A 21,649-nucleotide genomic window follows, 5' to 3' on the forward strand; every position below is an offset into this window, starting at 1 on the left:
ATCCACTTGTCATCGCATATTACAATCTGATCAAGAAATGGTTCATTGTTGTTGCATAGAATAAGAGAAGACAATAATTCAAAATGGTATTTTTGATTTCCAGTCAGGTCATGAGGCACCCACATATCGAGCTTTTTCACCTTTTCAATTTGCTTCAAATGCCAAATGACCGTAGAATGGCAGTTGTTGAGTTCTTTGGCCACTTCTCGTATAGTTGTAAAAGGATCAGCTTTGATGACTGGTCTCAATTGGTTGTTGTCAACTTCTGATAGCTGGCCACTGTGTTCCTTATCTTCAAGGCTCTGTCTCCTGTGCTAAACTTCTAGATCCATTTTCAACTCAAATAAAAAAATTGCTCGAATTTGCTTTTTGTCTAAAATCATTTCTGTAGTCTAAAATAAATATAAAGTAAACAGCAAGTAATAACCAAAACAACATAAAGGGGGAAATGTGCATTAAAAAGATTTATAATACAACCATATTTATTTAAGAATGTATTCCAATATCAAATGGCAAAGTTCAAAAATGCAAATCCACAATTATGTTATCACCAACCTAATGGCAAACATTTAGAGAAGAGTTAACACCTACCCTTCTCAAACTCTTCCAAAAAACTGCAGAGGAAGGAACAAGCTCACTGTACAAGGCTATGATCACCCTAATATCAAAACCAGACAAACATATCACACAGAAAAAGAAAACTGCAAGCCAATGTCACTGATGAACACAGACATAAAAATCCTTAACAAAATATTACTAGCAAACTAAATCCAACAATACATTGAAAGGATCATACACAATTATCAAGTGGGATTTATTCCAGGGATGCAAAGATTCTTCAATATATGCAAATCAATGTGATATACTATAATAACAAATTTTAGAAAAAAAAATATGATTATCTCAACAGGTGCAGAGAAAGCTTTTTGTCAAAATTCAACACCCATTTATAACAAAAACTCTTCAGAAAGTGGGCATAAAAGAACACTACCTTAACAAAATAAAGCTCATGTGTGACAAACCCACAGCAAACATCATTCTTGATGAAAAACTGAAAACATCTCCTCTAAGATCAGGAACAAGACAGTGGGGTCCACTTTGCCACTATTATTCAACATAGTTTTGGAAATCTTACCCATGGCAATCATTGAGAAAAAGAAATAAAATGAATCCAGATTAGAAAAGAAGTAAAACTATCACTGTTTGTAGATGACATGATACCATACATAGAAAATCCTAAAGCTGCTACCAGAAGATTACTAGAGATCATCAATGAATTTGGTAAAGTTTCAGTATAAAAAAATTAATACACAGAAAGAGGAATTAAGGAAACAATCCCACTTCCCACTACCACAAAAAGAGGAAAATACCTAGGAATAAACCTACCTCAGGAGGCAAAAGACTTGAATGCAGAAAACTGTAAGATATTGATGAAAGAAATCTAAAACAACACAAACAGATTGAGAAATATACCAAGTTCTTGGATTGGAAGAATAAATATTGTGAAAATGACTATATTACCAAAGCAATCTACAATGCAATCCCTATCAAATTACCAAAGTCATTTTTCACAGAATTAGAACAAAAAATTTTACAACTAGTATGGAAACACAAGAGACCCCAAATAGTCAAAGCAATCTTCAGAAAGAAAAGCAGAGCTGGAAGAATCAGGCTCCCTGCCTTCACACTATATTACAAAGCTACAGTGATCAAGAGACCATGGTACTGGCACAAAAAAAGAAAATAGATCAATGGAACAGGACAGAATGCCCAGTGATAAACCCATACATGTATGGTCACCTAATCTATGACAAAGGAGGCAAGGATATACAATGGAGAAAAGACAGTCTCTTCAGTAAGTGGTGCTGGGGAAACTAGACAGCTACATGTAAAAGAATGAAATTAAAACACTTTTCTAATATCATACACAAAAACAAACTCAAAATGGATTAAAGACCTAAATGTAAGGCTAGATAGTATAAAACTTTTAGACAAACACATAGGCAGAACACTCTTTGACATAAATCAGCAAAATCTTTTTTGACCTACCTCCTAGAGTAATGAAATAAAACAAAAACAAGTGCACCCTGATTAAACTTAAAATCTTTTGCACAGCAAAAAAAAACCATAAACAAGATGAAAAGACAACCCACAGAATGGGAGAAAATATTTGCAAAGCACTGACAAGGGATTTATCTCCAAAATATACAAACAACTCATGCAGCTCAATACCAAAAAATAACTCAATCCAAAAATGAGTGGAAGACCTAAATAGACATTTCTCCAAAGACATACAGTTGACCAACAAACACATGAAAAGATGTTCAACATCACTAATATTACAGAAATGCAAATCGAAACTACAATAAGGTATCACCTCACACAGGTCAGAACAGCCATCATCAAAAAATCTACAAACAATAAATGCCAGAGAGGATGTGAAGAAAGGGGGATCATTTTACACTGTCGGTGGGAATGTAAATTGATACAGTTACTAAGGAGAATAGTACAGAGGTTCCTTAAAAAACTAAAAATGTAACTACCACATGACCCAGCAATCCCACTCCTGGGGACATAATTATAGAAAAGTGAAAGTGAAAGTTGCTCAGTCCTGTCCAACACTTTGTGACCCCATGGTCTGTATAGTCCATGGAATTCTCCAGGCCAAAATGCTGGAGTGGGTAGTTCAAAAAGATATATGCACTCCAATGTTCACTGCACTATTTACAGTAGCCAGGATATGGAAGTAACCTAAATGTCCATCAACAGAGGAACAGATAAAGAAGATGTGGTACTCTTCAATGGAATATTACTCAGCCATAATAAAGAATTAAATTGGGTCCTTTGCAGAGATGTGGATTGCCCTAAGGGCTTCCCTGATAGCTCAGTTGGTAAAGTATCCACCTGCAATGCAGGAGACCCCGGTTCAATTCCTGGGTTGGGAAGATCTTCTGGAGAAGGGATAGGCTACCCACTCCACCGTTCTTGGGCTTCTCTTGTGGCTCAGCTGGTAAAGAATCCACCCACAATGCGGGAGAGCTGGGTTCGATCCCTGGGTTGGAAAGATCCCCTGGAGAAGGGAAAGGTTACCCACTCCAGTATTTTGGCCTGGAGAATTCCATGAACTGTATAGTCCACGGGGTCCCATGCTGTATAGCCCATGGGACTGACCTAGAGATTGTCACAAAGAGCCAAGTAAGTCAGAAAGAGAAAAATAAATACCACATATTAATGCATATATGTGGAATCTAGAAAAAAGATGGTCTCACTTGCAAAGCAGAAACAGACACACAGATACAAAGAACAAATGCATGGACACGAAAGAGGAGGTGGGGTGGGATGAATTAGGAGACTGGGAGTGATGATATATACACTACTATGTATAAAACTGATAGCTAATGAGAATCTACTGTATCACACAGGAGAAAACTAAACAAAGATGATTAACAGATTTGAAACTTCTGTATATCAAAAAGCATTATTAAGGTTGTTCTTAAGAAAAACAAGAAACAAAATGAGGTGAAATTATTTGCAAATCATGTATCTGACAAGGGTCTAATATCCAGAACATACAAAGAACTCTTACAACTCATCAATAAAAAGACAAATAGTTTAAAAGGCAATGTAATCGAGTGGACATTTTTCCAAAGAAGATATACCAATGGTCACAGAGGCACATGAAAAGATACTAAGAACCAATACTCATTAGGGAAATATAAATCAAAACCACAATGAGATACCAGTTATACTAAGATGGCCATTCACTCATTTATACAAATAATTTTATAACAATAAATGAATAAATGAGTGAATGAATGTGTGAATAAAACCTCAGAAAATAAGTATTGATGAGAATGTGGAGGAAATGCAACTTTCACATAGTGCTATTAGAAATGCAAACTGTTACAGTTGCTATGAAAAAGTCTGGCTCTCCTCAAAAACTAAACATCAATTTACCATATGACCCAGCAATTCCACTGCTAGGAAACACCTAAGAGACATACCCATATATCACCCAAAAACTTATACATGAATGTTCATAGCAATATTATTCATAATAGGTAAAAGGTAGAAACAACCCAAATGTCCATCATCTGATGACTGGATAAATAATACGCGGTATGCATACACTTCAGCCAAAAAACGAATGATATACTAATATATGATACGACATGGATGAGTCTTGAAAACATTACATTAAGCAAAAGTCAGTCTTTTACCACATACGATAACATTTACATGAAATGTCTAGAATAGAAAATCCACAAAGAGCAAGTAGATTGTGGTTGTCTCAGCACTGGGAGGAAGGAGGATCAGGAGTGACTGCTGAAAGGGTTTCTATTTGGCACAATGAAAATATTCTGGAATAAGATAATGATGATGGCTGCACTACTTTATGAATATACTAAAAATAATATAATTGTACACTTTAAAATGGTGAGTTTTATCCACTTATCAGATAAGTGGACAGAATTCATAACGCAGATGGAAAAAACTGTATGGAATTAGGTAAAAAAGGGCAGGGAGGGGACAGTGCAAAATCGACTGTCAAAGAAGATCCTACATGTGTATTTTTACTTATTTATTTTACATACGTATTTTTAAAAAGAATGAGAAAGGTTAACAAAGTGGTATAAAATTTGCATGTGCCAAATAAATTTTGCAAAGTAATATAATGGGTTTTTTCTCAGTAACTCTATAATACACCAGAAATTATATTCTTGGCAACTACATAAAGCCATTTTTTAAAAAATGATGTATATCAACTGTACATCAACCTAAAAGTATTCAAGGAAGTAAACAGAAGTTTTCAGTTATTTTGGTGGTGCTCAAAAGTATGAAAACTCTAGAGAAAAACCATACATACACAGGTATACAAAAAGATATGTAAAAAATGTTCATTGTAGCACTATTGGTAACAGCACAAGATGGTAAACTCTAAATATCCAGCAGCTGAAAAACATATAAATAAATGGGGATTCTGTAATGCAAATAGCTATGAAATCAACTAGAACTACTTTTATCAACACAAACATCTCAAAAGCATAGAAAAACTAGGTTGGCGGCAAGAAGTTATAGAATGACTACTTTATAAAGTTTGAAAACGTGATTTTATTTTTGGAAACAAGACTCTGTGTGTGTGCATGTATATATATGTGTATTTGTGCATCTGTAGTGAAAAAGCAACATGCAAGAGAAATAAACATCAACTTCACTGCACTAGTTACCTCTGGGGAGAGTTAAGGTAAACAGAATTAGGGAGGAGTAATATAGTGACCCTGGTGCTATCTATAATATTTTATATCATATAACATTTATTATTATATGAAGAAAATTCAGAAGAGCTAGGTTGCAGGCACATAGATGCTCATTTTATTTTTCTTTGTATCTCTTCCATAGGCTGGACCGTAAGGAAGGCAGAGAGCCAAAGAACTGATGCCTTCAAACTGGTGCTGGAGAAGACTCCTGAGAGTCCCTTGGACAGCAAGGAGATCAAACCAGTTAACCTCAAGGGAAATCAACCCTGAATACTCACTGGAAGCACTGATGCTGAAGCTGAAGCTCCAGTATTTTGGAGCTTGATTGATGTGAACAGTCAATTCATTGGAAAAGTCCCTGATGTTAGGAAAGATTGAGAGCAGAAGAAGAAGAGGGCATCAGAGGATGAGGTGGCTGAATGGTGTCACTTATGCAATGGACATGTACTTGAACAAACTTTGGAAATGGTAAGGGACAAGGAGGCCTGGCATGCTGCAGTCCATGGGGTCACAAAGTCAGACACAACTGGGCGACTGAACAAGAGACACATAAAACATGATGCTGCGGCCAGTGCAGCAGGTAGGGACTGAAAGTGGTCAACACAGCTTGGGAAAAAGAAACTAGAGACAGAATTAAAGTTTTAAAGATGGGACCGGGGGACTCAAGACCTCTTGGATGAAGAGTCCTGTTCCTCAGAGCCACATCACCTTTATTTAGTATCTTGGCAAGCAAAAAGTATCCATTGTGCTACGATGAAGTCAGCCTCCTATGCCCCGGTCACATCTCCCATTTTATTGATTAAACTATCTTTGTAATTCTCTTGTATAAGGGCTATCACCTAGCTGGAGGTCATAGACTCCATATGCCTTGGGAAAACATCTTAGTGTGTGCACAAGCAGCATTCTGAACTTGCGCTGCCCGGCATTCCAAGGTCCACACTATGCTCTTCTTTAGCTCAGCAGGGTATGACGACCCCAACTAATCAACCCAATGGACTTTTACTTGGGTTATGCAGTGTTGCTATATTTTGCTTTTATTCTTTCCCCTTTGTGATTTTCTCACAGCTTAGCCAGAGCAACAGGCAGCTGACTACTAACCGCTGCCATGTGATGTTTAAACATATGTTAGGAAAGGGTATGAAATGATCTAATTCTGCAAATTTGCTTCAAGATAATATTGCTAAACCTTCTGATCAAAATCCTTGTGAAACTTTGCAAGATGTCTCCAATATTTGAAAAACCAATGTGAAAGGGGAAAATTAAGTAACAATTACCACAGCTTGGCCTTTTCATTAAATTTGGAAAAACCATCCACACAGGAAGTATGCTATTTGTAAAGGAATGCTTACAAACAGCTATTACAAACTACTATCATTTTATCATACCAAAAAAAATTCTAAAAAATAATTTTAAAGCACAAGTGCATGAATAACAAACATGACAGGAAAGTTGTGTATTCCTGAAGCATAAAGCAGAGCCAAATACATCTGATCCCCAAATTAAATGTCACTTTTTACTCATCTATAAATAATGTTTTTCCTTACTCAATTAACTAAAAATACATTAAACAACATGTATCCACATGTTAAAGAGGGGAAAGTCAAATTTTTCTTTTTATATTATGAATATCATTACAAGCTGTGTTCAAAATGCATGTTATAACCTTTAATAGGAAATTACTTTTAACTCCATTTAAAATCATCTTGTCAAAAACAGGATACATTTTTTAATGTATCATTAAGATAGTCTACAAGATTATACATTTTTGTAAAAGGATCTGTGAATCAGAAGCTATAGGAAACACTGGTCCAGAGATTACTTTTGCATCCTTTAACAGTACCTGACACAATTTCAGCCTCTAATGCTTACAGACTTATTAGTAAACAAATTAGAAAATTCTTAATTAGAATGCAAAAAGGACCAAGAGGAATTAATTGGAAAATTCATTCAACTTAATAACTGTACACTGTTAATGTCAAATTCTAAAAAATGAAGAGGCAATTCAGCCATAACTAAAATTAACTTCTATAAGACTAAGAGAATAAACATGTAAGTATGTAACCTGTAAAACATGTAAAAATGTAAATAAATAGCCTGAATTAAGGTTCACTCAAAATGTACTAAAAAAAAAAAAAACTTAAGGAATTAAAAACCAAAAGGATAAAATCAAACCAGAGACTCACATGTTTTAAAAAAGGCAATTAAAAGTATATGACACTAATAAAATGAGGAAAAAGAAAAAAGCAAGACAAATAAAAGAAAGTCACTCTGAAGGGGAAAAATTAGAAAATGTCAGGCTAATAACAAAGGGCCAGTCTAAAAGTACAGGGAGAAAAGGAAAAAATAGAAGGAAGAAAATTAAAAAAAATTAGTTAGTATATAGTATATGAGGGAGAAGGCAATGGCACCCCACTCCAGTACTCTTGCCTGGAAAATCCCATGGACAGGGGACCCTGGTAGGCTGCAATCCATGGGGTCACTAAGAGTCGGACACGACTGAGCGATTTCACTTTAACTTTTCACTTTCATACATTGGAGAAGGCAATGGCACCCCACTCCAGTACTCTTGCCCGGAAAATCCTATGGATGGAGGAGCCTGGAAGGCTGCAGTCCATGGGGTCGATGAGGGTCGGACACGACTGAGTGACTTCACTTTCACTTTTCACTTTCATACATTGGAGAAGGAAATGGCAACCCACTCCAGTGTTCTTGCCTGGAGAATCCCAGGGACTGGGGAGCCTGGTGGGCTGCCGTCTATGGGGTCACACAGAGTTGGACACGACTGAAGCGACTTAGCAGTAGCAGCAGCAATAGTATATGAATAAGAGTCACTTATGCCAAAATATATCTGGGAAATCACTGAAAATGGTAAAGAATATAAATGAGAAACAAATTAAATGAATTTCTAGATACAATTATTTTGGAAAGTACAACCACAATTTCATTTTAGTTTTAGAAACAAGATTGTGTTTAAAGAGAAAACTCAATGATTTCTGTTCAACCATGGTACAAATTTATTAAATTAGTCATAATTAGTAAAAACTATGTGATCATAAACATAGTCTGGTTTTTTCCTGTATATTTATCTGTCTTCTATACTGTAGTAAATGCATTTGCCTATCTTAGGAACTTTTCACAGAGGTAAAGTTTAAATGACAGATACTTGCTTTCAAACATGTCATAATTTGTGTGTGTGCTCAGTCACTAAGTTGTTTCCAACTCTTTTCGACCCCCTGGACTGCAGTCCACCAGGCTCCTCTGTCCATGGGATTTTCCAGGCAAGAACACTAGAGTAGGTTGCCATTTCCTCCTCCAGGGGATCTTCCTAACCTAGGGATCAAGCCTGCATCTCCTGTATCTTCTGCATTGGCAGGTAGATTCTTTACCACTGAGCCACCTGGAAAGCCCCTGTCATAACTCAGGCAATTATACTAAGACATTCTTGCTAAATTTTTCGTTTTACTCAATGAACATGTTTTTACCTATTCATCTAAATAAAACTCTTCTAGGAATTAGCCAAAATTTTAAAGGTCTATTATTTAAGTATTTTACATAAAGTTTTCACCCAAAAACTTCACATAAGCACATATTTTGTTGCCTCCTCCCATGATCCTATCTGTTTTCCCTGTCACAAAATCAAGACATTAATAACTGCCATTCAGTGACTTGGCTTTACTACACTTAATCAACACAGGGCAGTTCTAACTGCAGTAACCTCAACGTTCCACATAGTGGGCCACTCACGGAATGCATTTCTGATAAAAACTGGGGACCAGCATCTCATTACATGATACAATATTTCCCAGACCATTCTCAACTTTCATCATCAACACTTACTGAGTGTTCACCAACAGCAGGTTCTACAAATATGCAGGGGCGTCACTGTCCTCACCTGCCCGCTACTGGATCCATTTTCTGGTGACATTATGTGTATTTCCTTTTCTCCTTTCCCTTCTCAGCTCATACCATCTAACGGAGTTGGACCTCAACCCCCTTCTCCAGGAGGTACTCAACTCAGGTCTGATTGGTCAGAACATTCCCAGGACCTGAGCCACAGTGACTGCTTCAGTAAAGGACAAGTGAGACTCTCACCCCTCCTTATCTGTTACATGCTCCTAAGGAAGAGCTACTCTTTTCTAGTTTGATCTAGCTTTTGGAGACATCACATGAAGAAAGCCTGCCTGCAAGTGAGGCCAGTAAAGAGGCAAGGAGAGAGACTAACTGGTTGCCTGGATTTAGCCACATATGAAGCCAACAATATTCCCTGGACTTTTCTGTCTTATAAATCAATAAATCTCTCCTCTTTTTCTCTCAAGTTTGGCTGAGTTGGACATCTGTCAAAAATAGAATTCTGACAGAAAGTGTATCCAATACAATTCACAAATAGAGTGACAATTAATGAGCCTTTGAATGTGAAACTAGGTTTTAAAAAAAAGCTGAAGTATAGGACAGTGAGAACAGCCTGATCCTGAGCTGGAAGTTGGCAATCCCAGTTATGCAGAATCAAACAAGTTAAAAACAATGCCTTTGGTAACTTAGGGTTTGCATCATGTACCCAACATGATTGGAACATTGGGAGACTCAGCATTAAAAAGTCAGTAATTGAGACCATGTTATCAAGTTCAAGAGGATAAGGCCCAGGTAGGGGTGAAATAGATGAAGGGAATTTAAAGTTACAAACACCTAGTTATAAAATAAGCCACAGGTATGCAATTTATGGGGCTTCCCAGGTGTTTCAGTGGTAAAGAATCCACCTACCAATGCAGGAAGATGCGGGAGATGTGGGTTTGATCCCTGGGTTGGGAAGATTCCCTAGAGGAGGAAAAGGCAACCCACTCCAGTATTCCTTCTTGGAAAACTCCATGGACAGACAAGACTGGTGGCCTGCAATCCATGGGGTCTCAAAGAGTCAGACATGCTAAGCCACGGAGCAAGCATGCATATAATAAACAGCATAAGGAATATGGTCAATAATACTGTAGTAACTTTGTATGGGAACAGTTACTAGACCTATCATAGTGATCTTGATACTAACTTAATATTGTACATAAACTATACCTCAATTAAAAAACAAAAACAGGGAATATCAGTGGTGGTCCAGTGGTTAGGACTCCTCACTTTCACTGCCAATAGTAAGGATTTGATCCCTGATCAGGGAATTAAGATACTGCAAAGTGCACAACACAGCTTGGAATAGAATGGAATATACAAAACAAGAGGATAAAGCCCAAACTCCTTTGTGTGGAATATAAAGACTTCAACGAGGACTTCCCTGGTGGTTCAGAGGTTAAGAATCTGCCTGCCCATATGAAAGACACACGGAGTCAGCCTCTGGTCCAGGAACTAAGATCCCACATGCCACAGGGCAACAAAGCCCGTGAACCACAACTATTGAACCTGCATTCCAGAGCTCAAACACCGCAACTCCTGAGCCCACGTGCTGCAACTACTGAAGCCCATGAACTCTAGAGCCGCAACAAGAGAAACCATCACAATGAGAAGCTTGTGCACCGCAATCAGAAAGCAGCCGCTGCTCACCACAACTGGAGAAAGCCCTCAGGCAGCAACAAAGAACCCATGCACCACAATGAAGACCCAGCACAGTCAAAAATAAACAATTAATTAATTTTAAAACATACTTTAATGATCTGGCTTATGTCCCTCTGTATATTAGGGATTATTCTATATTGTAAGGGATAGGAAATCTAAATCTGACTTAAGAAAAATGTGGCCTGTAGTACCTCATAAAACCAAAAAGTGCAGCTTCAGTCAAGGATTTATCCAGAGATTCAGAATATCATCAGGTCTCCAGCTCCATTGTTCTACCATCTCCTCGCTTCTAGGAACTGCACTGACCTCAAGTGGACTCTAATCACAACAGCAATGCTAGCTATAATAGTTCCAGGCCCTATGTCCTCACCACACGAACAGAAGACAGCAACACATCTCCTTCATAAACGCCCACAGAAGAAGACAGGTCTCCAGCAAAAGTCCTGAGATTCACTCTGACTGAGTCACCTTAGGTCACATGTCTACTTCAAAACAATCACCAAAGTCAAAGACTGGAACGCTCTGATGGCTTAGCCTAGGTCAAGGATGCACCTTGAAGCTGGAGGTGACTGAGAAGGGAAAACCAATTACACTTTTCAATCTCACACCCTTCCATTGTATCTCTTACAAGTTATGCTCCAGTGACATCCATTTATGTTGAGTTCTCTAAGTGTTGTGAGTTGAACTATGCCACTGCAAAGGATATGTTGAAGTCCTAACCACACCATACCTGTGAACATGACCTTATCTGGAAACAGGGCCTTTGCAGATTTACTTAAGAGAATGTCATATTCATACATCTAATATGACTGGTATCCTTATAAGAAGAGAAGAGACCTACAGGGAGAGTGCCATGTGAGAAGGAAGTGATGGAAGCAGAAACTGAAGAGACTCATCTACAAGCCAAGGAATGCCAAGCATTGCTGGCAATTTCAGAAGCTAAGAGAAAAGGGGAACAAATTCTCCCTTGGAACCATAAGAGGCAGCATCACCCTGTCAACATGATTTCAGGCTTCTGAACTCCAGAACTGGGAGAGATTAAATTTCTGATGTTTTAAGTCGCCCAGTTTATAGTACTTTGTACCACAACCTTAGAAAACTAACACAACAAATAAGAATAGTCCATGATTCTCGGACTTTGCACAAACTCTTTGCTCCTTCTGGAGTGTCCTCCCCCAGATTGTCTATTTACACTAAACTTCTCAGATCTGCCCAAATGTTCTCTGTGACACTTTCCACCAGAACCCACAGCACAGTTAGTCTCTCCACCACACAATAGTCCAGCACCACATATTGCCCACATTTATATTATTAAATTGTAAAAGCCTGTGCACATAGCTAACAATATCAATGCTTCAGAATTATGAGCTCTTCAAGGGGAAAGCAAGACTTGATTCTAACCCACCTTCACAGCCTCAAGTCAGGGCACAGTATCTAACATGTAGTGATCAATCGGAAGCTACTTATGAATTGAACAGGCCGATGGCTCATCTCAAAAGAAAACAAGCATGATTTCAGAGAATTGGCTATTCTAGATTATAGAGAACTGAAGATGGGCCTTGAGGTAGAATCTAGATAATAAAGAAGAAAAGAAAGAATGTGGGGGTAGGGATGAAGAGGGGTGATGAATTTAGCAAATACGCAGAAAAACTATTACAAAGTAGAAAGGTTGGGTTAGGGAAAAGGGGTTATATGTAAAGCATTTGAGGGCCTTCTGCTGAGGGTCATTTTACAGATAATGGAGTTTAAAAAAAAAAAGAAAAACATTTCTGACCAAGACAGCAACACAAGTTCTCAGGGGATTATATGACACGGGGTAGAATGGATTCCAGAGGTGCAAGAAACCAACCAGAGTGCAACAGAGGCAGGTCAGCAATGAGACGAAGGGCCAGGTGCGCTAGGGTGGAGTAGAAAGAACAGAAAGGAACACATTTCTAAGACTTTAAAGAAGGGAGAAAAACAGAGCAAAAGACTACTCCTAAGTTTTGATCTTTGGTTATCTAAACTAGGATTTGCTACTGAAATAAGAAGTACAAAGGAAAACACTTTTTTTTTTTTTTTAATGATAACAAGTTTGGTCTTCAATATGGCTCAATGTGAGGTAACAGCACAACACCCAATAAAGATGCCCAACAAACAGTGGAAGACAAGACAATGAAATTTAGGAAAAATAAAGACAGAAAGACAAACATGGCAGTCATTCAGGTACATTTCTGAAAGTTGTAATACATATAACTTGAAATCCATATACACAGCAGAATCTCATTCCTTCACTCAACAATAGTTACTGAGCACTATGTCTCAGGCACTGCTCTAGGCTCTGGGAATGTAACCGTGAGCAAAAGAGATAAAAATCCCTGCCCTCATGGGCTTATATTCTACTGCAAAAATTCATCAACATACACTTAGGGCTTCAGATTACTTCCTCTTAGTAATTACCATAAACAAGGTAAGTATTTATTTTACCTCCTTTTTTACCATATTTTATTTTCCAGAATTTTCACTTCACTAGTTAAAAAAGTATATGCATATCCTCAGACCAGTAGCCAGACAGATTCAATGAATTTAATTTTTCTTTTATGCTAGCTTTCTTGTTGTAACAAACCTATTTTCCCTCTTTTGTTTTTCAAAGTGTTGGAGAAGGAAACAGCAACCCACTCCAGTATTTTTGCCTGGAGAATCCCATAGACAGAGGAGCCTGGAAGGCTATATAGTCCATGGGGTTGCAAGAGTTGGACACGACTTAGCAACTAAACCACCACATAAGGTTCTCAATAGGTTATTGTATTCCACCTGCCCAAAAGTTGTATAGCAGGAACTTAAAAGAATTAAATGCACATTAACTTCATAAATGAGCTTAACATCTTTTTTTCTTGAGCTTAACATCTTTACTTTCTAACTTAATGGGATATATTTATCCTCTAAAGAAAAACTTTGATAGTGATATTACAAGTAGAAAAACATGATTACTGAATCACACAAAAATGAATCGAAGTGGCATTGCTCTGGAAATCATCCACAAAAGATTTCATAGTTATTTTTATTAAACTGACACCATTAACCTTATCCTCTGTAATTAATCATTTCTACAGTATCTTACATTTGAAAAAAAATGAACTGACTTTCTAATTACAACCACACAATAATCCAAATTTTAAACAACATCCTCAGAATTATCCTGAAGATTAAACGGTACAATATACATGAAAATGTTTGGCCAGGTCTCTGGCATGTAGTATGGACTCAGTGATAACTTTAGTGAATCTAATCCTATTATTATCTATGTTCTTTTCAATTAATGAAAAAGATCTTACTACAGTAATTGTAATACAGGATTTACAGAACTTAAAGGCTTAAAAAACACACCAACTTGATGCTGACCCAAACCAGAAAAGTATTCATTCTAATGTCTCTTAGGTTAATGACAAAGAAGTCTGTAAGTTAAATCAAGATACAAACTAACATATAATCAAAACCAACATTTCACTCTTCCCCTAAAAAATCCTACAACTAAAAATTTAATGGAAGGTTTTATTAAAGACTATAGACATAAGTTTCTCTTACTTTCAGTTTTTAAAATGCAAATTTCAGAAGCCCACAAAATACAATGAAATTATCAGAATGAAGGTCTTAACTGTTTGCCCAGAAAAGAGCACTGACACTAGCTGGAACCGGCTCAACGGAGCACCCACAACAACCTGGGAAGCCCCTTCACTCTCATATGACACCACCTGAGACAACCTGATCAAGACTGCCTGTTCCCCTCTAAAAGTGGTTCTTTTCCAATCCTCTGACAGTCCTCACGGACACTTGGACCTGCTCTCTCTATATGCAGATGATGCTAACACTTACACCTGTCCCACAGGTGGAAATCCTGAAAGTACTCCATCCTCAGTGTGTGCAAAATTAAACATCTCATATCTGCTCCTCCTGTGTCCCTGCGTCTGTTAATGATATCACCATCCCCTCAATCACCTAAGATAGGGTCTAGTTTTCGTTCCCTCACCATCCCCCTCTCTTCTCAAGAGCAAGCCAGTTTCAAAGAAAGATCAGTCATTCACCTCTATAATACCACCTAGCACCTATCCCTTCCTCCATTCCTACAGTTTATCTTAAGTTTTCATTACTCCTGACCTGACCCACACCAAGGTTCCAATCTAGTTGCCCATTATCTCTCATGCTTAAAATGAGTCCACCTTCTCTGAACATTATAGACAGACTGATCTAGCAACATATGTCCCTCCCCACCCTGTGGGCCCCCACTGCCCACTAATGCATCCTAAATTTTCAGAACTTGAAAAATTCCCTTCTGACCCAACTATCCATTCACTTGATCGTGGACGTGCTCAAATTCAAAATGCTTTGGTCCCATCTTCAAAGGCCATTCTTGCTCTGGCTCCAATCTGTAATGACTGTAATGTCATAAAAACAAGATGAATAATGCTATTCTACTGCTCACAGGCTAAAGGTCAAAACTTTCAACCCAACCGACAGGGCTCCACGTGGCCTGGTTCCTGCTTATCCCTTCAGTCTTGCCATGCTTCCCTTTGTTCTCTCTGCTCCAGCCACTTGGCTTTCTATCCATCCTGAAATGATCCCTCTCATCTCCAAGCCTCTGTACACACCGGCCCTTTAGCGGACCACCTCCCATGTAGGTAGTGGGATTTCACCCTTCAGATCGCAACTCAAAAGCCACTTATTCAAACACTAACCTTACTTTTCCAAACTAAATCAAGTCCTCCATTTGCTCCCTTCTCTTCACTTTCATAGCTTTAAGAAAAATGGTAAGAAATTGATTACTACTCGCAAACTAGAATGTAAGCTATAGAGCTGGACTGTGTCTGTCTTGTTAACCACTGTAATTTCATAACATAATCCAGAGTTGCCCTCAACAAGTTGTTGTAGATTAATGTAGTTCATGAGCCAGAATTATATTACCCAGAACCCTAAGTAAAGGTACAAGGCTGGCCATACTGTACAAATCTATTTTGAAATCACTTGATTTCTCCATAAACAACAAAGAGCTCATCTCCACAATGGTCTCCAAGTTCCCTTGAAGATATGACATTACATGAGCCTATAATTCTACTGTTCCAAACTTCTCTCTCGCATTTCTCCTCTATATACCCTGGCACTAGAATATTTCACTTCTGGTCTCCACAATTTTGTTTGCATCCTTCGTTCCATCTGGAATTTTTTTTTCCAGCTCCACATTTCCAATCCTACTTATCCTCAAAAGTTCAAAATCAGTGTCATCTCCTCCTCAAAATATCCCTGCATTCCCTCAGCTAATCACACCTTCTCCACTCCTGAATTACCACAGGTTCTCCTTTGCTTCATTCAGGTTTCAGATCAAATGTCACTTCAAATGAGTGCCTTCTCCTAAAGTTACCAACTGGTTATAATTCTCTACCCTGTCTTATTTTCTTGACAGCGTTTACCATAAAACTTATTTTATTTCATCTGTTTACTTCTTAACTGTATGTCTCCCTTCTAGAATGTGAGATCTATGAGAGTAGGGACCCTGTCTGTCTTGTTCTCCGTATTTCCCCACTCCTCCACATTTGACATCAAAAATGTCCAGCAAATGTCAGCCAAAGACATGTAGTCCTTATGATTAGGGTTATCTATGCAACAGATTTTTCTCTAGCTATATTCCAAACTCCTTGTGGACCAGACCAAAGTCTGCCTAATCTATTTGTATTATCCAGCAATCCTTGCACAACGAAAGCAAATAATAGTTACTACTAATTAATGATCTCTCCAAGAGGTACTGCCCTGAACCAGGCCAACTCAGAACTCCACATTCTCCAGAAACCAGGGCAAATAGGAACCTCCTTCGACGCCCTCTCCACGACAGACCTTGTCCCAATCGGCCTCCAGTGAGCGTCCAAAAGCTAGTTTCTTTACTTCCTTTAGCCAGTAACCACTGTTTCTTCTATCTCTAGTATCTCACGTCCAACCCGTTTCCCTTCTATCTCCAGACGACAAATCTCTCCAAGGGCCCTGTGTCTTCAGAGTACCCCACTATCTCCAATAAGTCCAGGAACTCATCAGACCCTGGAGAACGAAGGGATGTTCAAAAGAAGTGTTAAGGTAGGCTGGCTTTCTCACCTTTTCCTTTACCTCGTTTTTTCCGAAAGAGGCCCAGTTTCAGAGATTGGCTTTGATACTCTTCGTAATCGTAAGCTTTCGTCCCACGTAGCTTTCGTCCCTTTGGGGTGCCCCCACCCTTGCCTAGCACCTTTTCAACTTCTAGTACCGAAGACCCCAGGCCAGAGACGAAGATCTTCACGGAAGCAAGTGGTCCTGAAACACGATGGGGCAGCCCTCCTCTCCCCACTTTCTGTGGGGCATCCGCCTCCAGCCTGGGGCCGTCTTGAGCGACCCTTAGCCTCGACCTCCGATACTACCTCCCACTCACCTGAAGCGGCCCCCGCAGTGCTGGCATTGCTCGCCCACCCAGCCGGCGGGGCAGACACACTGGCCGGTGCCAGGGTTGCAGCGGCCGCCGTTGACACAGGGCCGGTCACATTCCTTGGCCTCGGCTGCGGCTGAGCCCGACACCGACGCCGCTGCCGCCGCGGCCTCAGCCGCCCAGGGAAGTAGCAGCAGCGGCGGGAGCAGCAGCAGCAGCAGGCGCCGCCACCGCCGTGGGAGGCGCAGCCCGGTCCGCAGCCCCGGCCTTCCAGCTCTAGTCGCGTCCCAGTCCCGACACCGCCTGCCGTTCCTGCTCGTGGGCGCCGGTGTCACCACGGTCCTCCTCAGCCTCGCCTCAGTCGCCGCCGCCACCATCTTCCCGGGGCTGAGACGGTGTCCCGTGAACACATATACCCACACACACACACACACACACACACCGCACGGCCGGCTCAGCTTCGCCTGGCCGTGCGGGGCGGGACTGTGCGGACGGTGGCTCGGGCGGTCAATCCTGAGGGCGGGGCCAGAGCGGCGCGAGAGGCGGGGCCAGGGCGTGCGTGCGTGCGTGGGCGGAGCGCGCGGACTAGCGTCATCTGGAACGCGCTTCCCTGAAGGCGGCTCTGTAACGCGACGTGTAGGGCTTAGGGAGTTCTCCCTGCCTCCCTCGACCTTGGTGTCCAGGAGCTCTCGCGGTGTAGTTCTATTCATTCGCTTCGCACGGCCGCGCCTGGGTAGCAGTTCTGAAGCACCCTGTTCCCGTTGGTTGCCCGGAGCCAGTCGCTTCTTAAGCCAAGCCGGCCGAGTTGAGCGCTGCTGTCCAGGGACCCTGGCTCCAATCATCACTCTACCCCAAGTTTCGCTGCGGGGCAGAAGGGACCTAGGAGTCTGAGTCGTGATGTGGTACTAGCTGTGGTACTGAAGGAGTGCTGCGAGCCTCTGCTTTGACCTTTGTAATACAGTGTTAACGAAGCAACACGTGTGTTAAGAACCTATGGTCAGTGAATGCCTAGAACTGAAGACACACAGCAAGGCTTTCCTTGATACAGCCTGATTCAGTAGCAAACCAGACCCCGCACCTTTAATTCGGTAGAGGAAGTTTGGGGTTACCTTGTTCCCCACTGTTTGCCCTCCAATCGAAAGGGCAGCATAAAATTAGCAACTGGAGCCTCCCCCTTTCTGCATCCCGGCCCGCTTTAAACACACAGGTCTGCTCCTAGAGCCCTTCTTGTCAGGTAGTATGTTACTTTGGTAATCCGCAACGAAACATGCCTGCTGGCAGTATAACCTTGTGTGGTCCCCAACCCTGGAATCTGGACGGACCTGTGACTGGATTTAACCAAGAAGAAAGTGGACGAAGTGATGATGGGCACATTCCAGGTCTGAGCCTTAAGAACAACGCAGCAATCCTGATTTTGAGCTCTTGATAGTCCTGAGCTGCAGCTTCTTTTCCACTGTGCCACAAAGAGAGCATTTGGAGGGAAAGTAGGAGCCCAATTAACACCAGGAACTTAGATCCCAGACACAAAAATCTGGTAAATCCATCCCAGCTGCGGGACCAAGTCAATGAAGAAAGAAGCCCTTGTTCCAGCCACCTGGGTGCTTCCACATTACCTAGAACAGAGACAAGTCTTTCCTACTTTGCCTTATCCAAAATCTTGAGAAATTATACACTGGTTTCTGTTTTAAGCCTCCCAAGTTTTAGAGAAATTTGTTACTTACCAACAGATAACCAGAACATTGGCTTGTGCTGTGGCAGATACTCCCATGGCAGCTGTCTCAGAGTTTGGGCACCTTGCAGTCCCTAGGAAGCAAAGAAAGGCCCTCGCACACTTTGAAGCTTCTCTTCATAGAGCACAGAATTCTAAAATTCTAGGATGTACCTTATATCTCCAGGTCCTGACCTTCCTCATTCTGCATACCCCTGAAGCCTGGTAAAAGCTGAACTGTACAACAGCCCGCTCTCCACCCACGCATCCCTCCTATTCTTACATGAAACTGGTGCTCAGCCTAGGCCCTAGCACTGGTATTCTGGTTTGTAGGTTGTGTTTTTGCTACAGTGTCCTACATGGGGATAAATATGGATGAGACAGGAAAATGGAATATGTGGCCCTATCATGGGTCAGGCTGACATGCAGCCATGCCTTGGCTTCAGGAAGCAATGTTCCTCCAGGCCAGAAATGGAACCAGCCGATTCCACCACTCCCCACAGCAAGACTGAGCCCAGGGTGAGAAGTTTCACATGACTTTCCCAACACATGAGGTTAACAGGAAATGGCTTGCATCTATACAACAGCAGTATGACTATTTTCGCTTCAAAGCTCTCAAACCTTGCTGCAACAAACATTCTTTTTCTTACTTCCTTAATTTATTCCCTCCTCTAGTTCTTTTTCCTTAGCCTTCAAACATGCTCAGATTATATTGTCCTTAAAAAACAAACAAAATATTTTCTTGTGAAGGGAAGTATTGATATTTTCTTTCTAAGGAGGAAGAAGCCATACTGTTGTCAGAGTCCGCTATACTTTATGTATGATGCATTAAAGATAGCTACAAATTCTTTTACAGTCTTTCAGTGGAAAGATGGGGACTAATCCTCCAGTCCTTGAATCTGGGATGGCCTTCGTGATTTGTTTAATCAACAGACTATGATAGAAGTGATGGGCAGAGAATTTGACTTTAGGTCATAGGAAGTTTTTCAGTTTCCTCCTAAGTAGCTCAGAGCACATACTCTCAGGAAATCCAGCTGCCTTAAAAGAAGTCTAGCTACTCTGAGACTTCAGTTCAGTTGCTCAGCCGTGTCTGATTCTTTGCAACCCCATGGACTGCAGCATGCCAGGCTTTCCTGTCCTTCACCATCTCCCTGAGTTTGTTTAAACTCATGTCCATCAAGTTGGCGATGCTATCCAACCATCCCATCCTCTGTCATCCCCTTCTCCTCTTGCCTTCAATCTTTCCCAGCATCAGGGTATTTTTCAATGAGTCAACGCTTTGCACTAGGTGGCCAAAGTATTGGAGCTTCAGCATCAGTCCTTCCGATGAATATTCAGGGTTGATTTCCTTTAAGATTGACTGGCTTGATATCCTCGCTGTCCAAGGACCTCTCAAGAGTCTTCTCCAAAACCACAGTTCAAAAGCATCAATTCTTCAGCATGCAACCTTTTTTATTGTCCAGCTCTCACATCCGTACATGACTCCTGGAAAAACCATAGTCATCTATATATAATTCTGAGTGGGTTCTGGTACTATAACATCCAGTCACTCGTAATGAAAGGGATCACTGCTGCTCTGAAAATACATATGCAGGACTCCTTATGCCTTATCACCTAGATTCTGTAGCTATTCTACCTGAAATCCCATGCCACCTTTTTCTCCACTAGTCCTTATCAAAGCAGCTACCTCCAGGTCCCAAAAAAGTTAATGTCAATAGTCAAGAATTCTTAGTCTATGATATGGAACTAACTGTTCTAAGTTCAGACTCTTAAATAACATAGTTCTTAACAGCTGCACAGCCAACGTTATTTGCCACTAAGATGGTGTGAAGTAGCCTCTGCTAGTTTTTTGGGCTTTTGTTTTTTTCCCTCAAGAAAAGCATTCTCTCTGTGTGGTCCTTTTGCTCTCTCTGATTTCAAGTCATCATTTTCTATATCTTTGCTTGCATTATAGCATTGTCTCCAGGTCATGGACATGAATGTTTTTTTTATAATTTTTAATTTATGCAATGTCTTAGGTCCATTTCCCCAGGAGCAGAGCCTGAAATAGAATTTGAGTGTACAATTTATTGGGAGAGTACGCAGGAGAAAGACAATGAAAGAAGCAGGGAAGGTAGCTGATCAAGGATGCAGTCTTATCTGGAACTTCAGCCTGATCGCATGGAGAGTTATGGAGCATGAATTGTACCATAGAGTTGATCCCACCCTGAGGCAAAACAGCCAGCATTTTGTACACATTTCATTTAGCAGCCTTCACTCAGCAGTAAGACGGATCCAGTAAAAGAAATTGGAAGGGGTAGCAGCAGTTTACTACGTACCATGAATATTTACTGAGCATTATATACCAAGGAGGAATGCTCCCCTGGGAAGATCAATCTGATTAGCTGTCTGACATTCCCTAAGCATCAGAAGACCTTGCTCTGAACTGTTTGAAATATCAACATATTTTAGTATGCCAAAGGTCTTTTAGTCTACTAAACTATCTACATGAAATGAAGCAATTTCCTGATTACAGATGGCAGGATCTTACATAACTGGTTAAGTTCTATATTGCCTAAGGAAAAGACTGATCCTGAAACTTTCCAACAATCACAGCTAGGAAGGTTCTAGGAATGAAGCTCAGTTGGGTAGCAGCTCCCATATGACAGATAGATCAACCTACAAACATAAGATCCCAATAATCCTTAGCAGGGTCTAAGGGAAAGTATTTAGGGA

General features: G+C 40.4%; 1 protein-coding gene across 3 annotated transcripts in view; it reads right to left on the reverse strand.

Moving 5' to 3' along the window:
• The window catches only part of ATRN (attractin), a 186,471-nt gene extending 168,758 nt beyond the window's left edge, over nt 1–17,713 (reverse strand). For 2 of the 3 annotated variants that reach the window (XM_059892370.1, XM_005214485.5), the window contains exon 1: nt 17,233–17,713. In XM_059892370.1, the coding sequence (XP_059748353.1) occupies nt 17,233–17,603 (371 nt within the window). In that variant the 5' untranslated portion in view covers nt 17,604–17,713. 3 annotated transcript variants of the gene reach the window in all.
• Between the last annotated feature and the right edge of the window lie 3,936 nt (nt 17,714–21,649).

The sequence above is a fragment of the Bos taurus genome, chromosome 13, assembly GCF_002263795.3.
Source record: "Bos taurus isolate L1 Dominette 01449 registration number 42190680 breed Hereford chromosome 13, ARS-UCD2.0, whole genome shotgun sequence".
Classification (NCBI taxonomy): Eukaryota; Metazoa; Chordata; class Mammalia; order Artiodactyla; family Bovidae; genus Bos; species Bos taurus.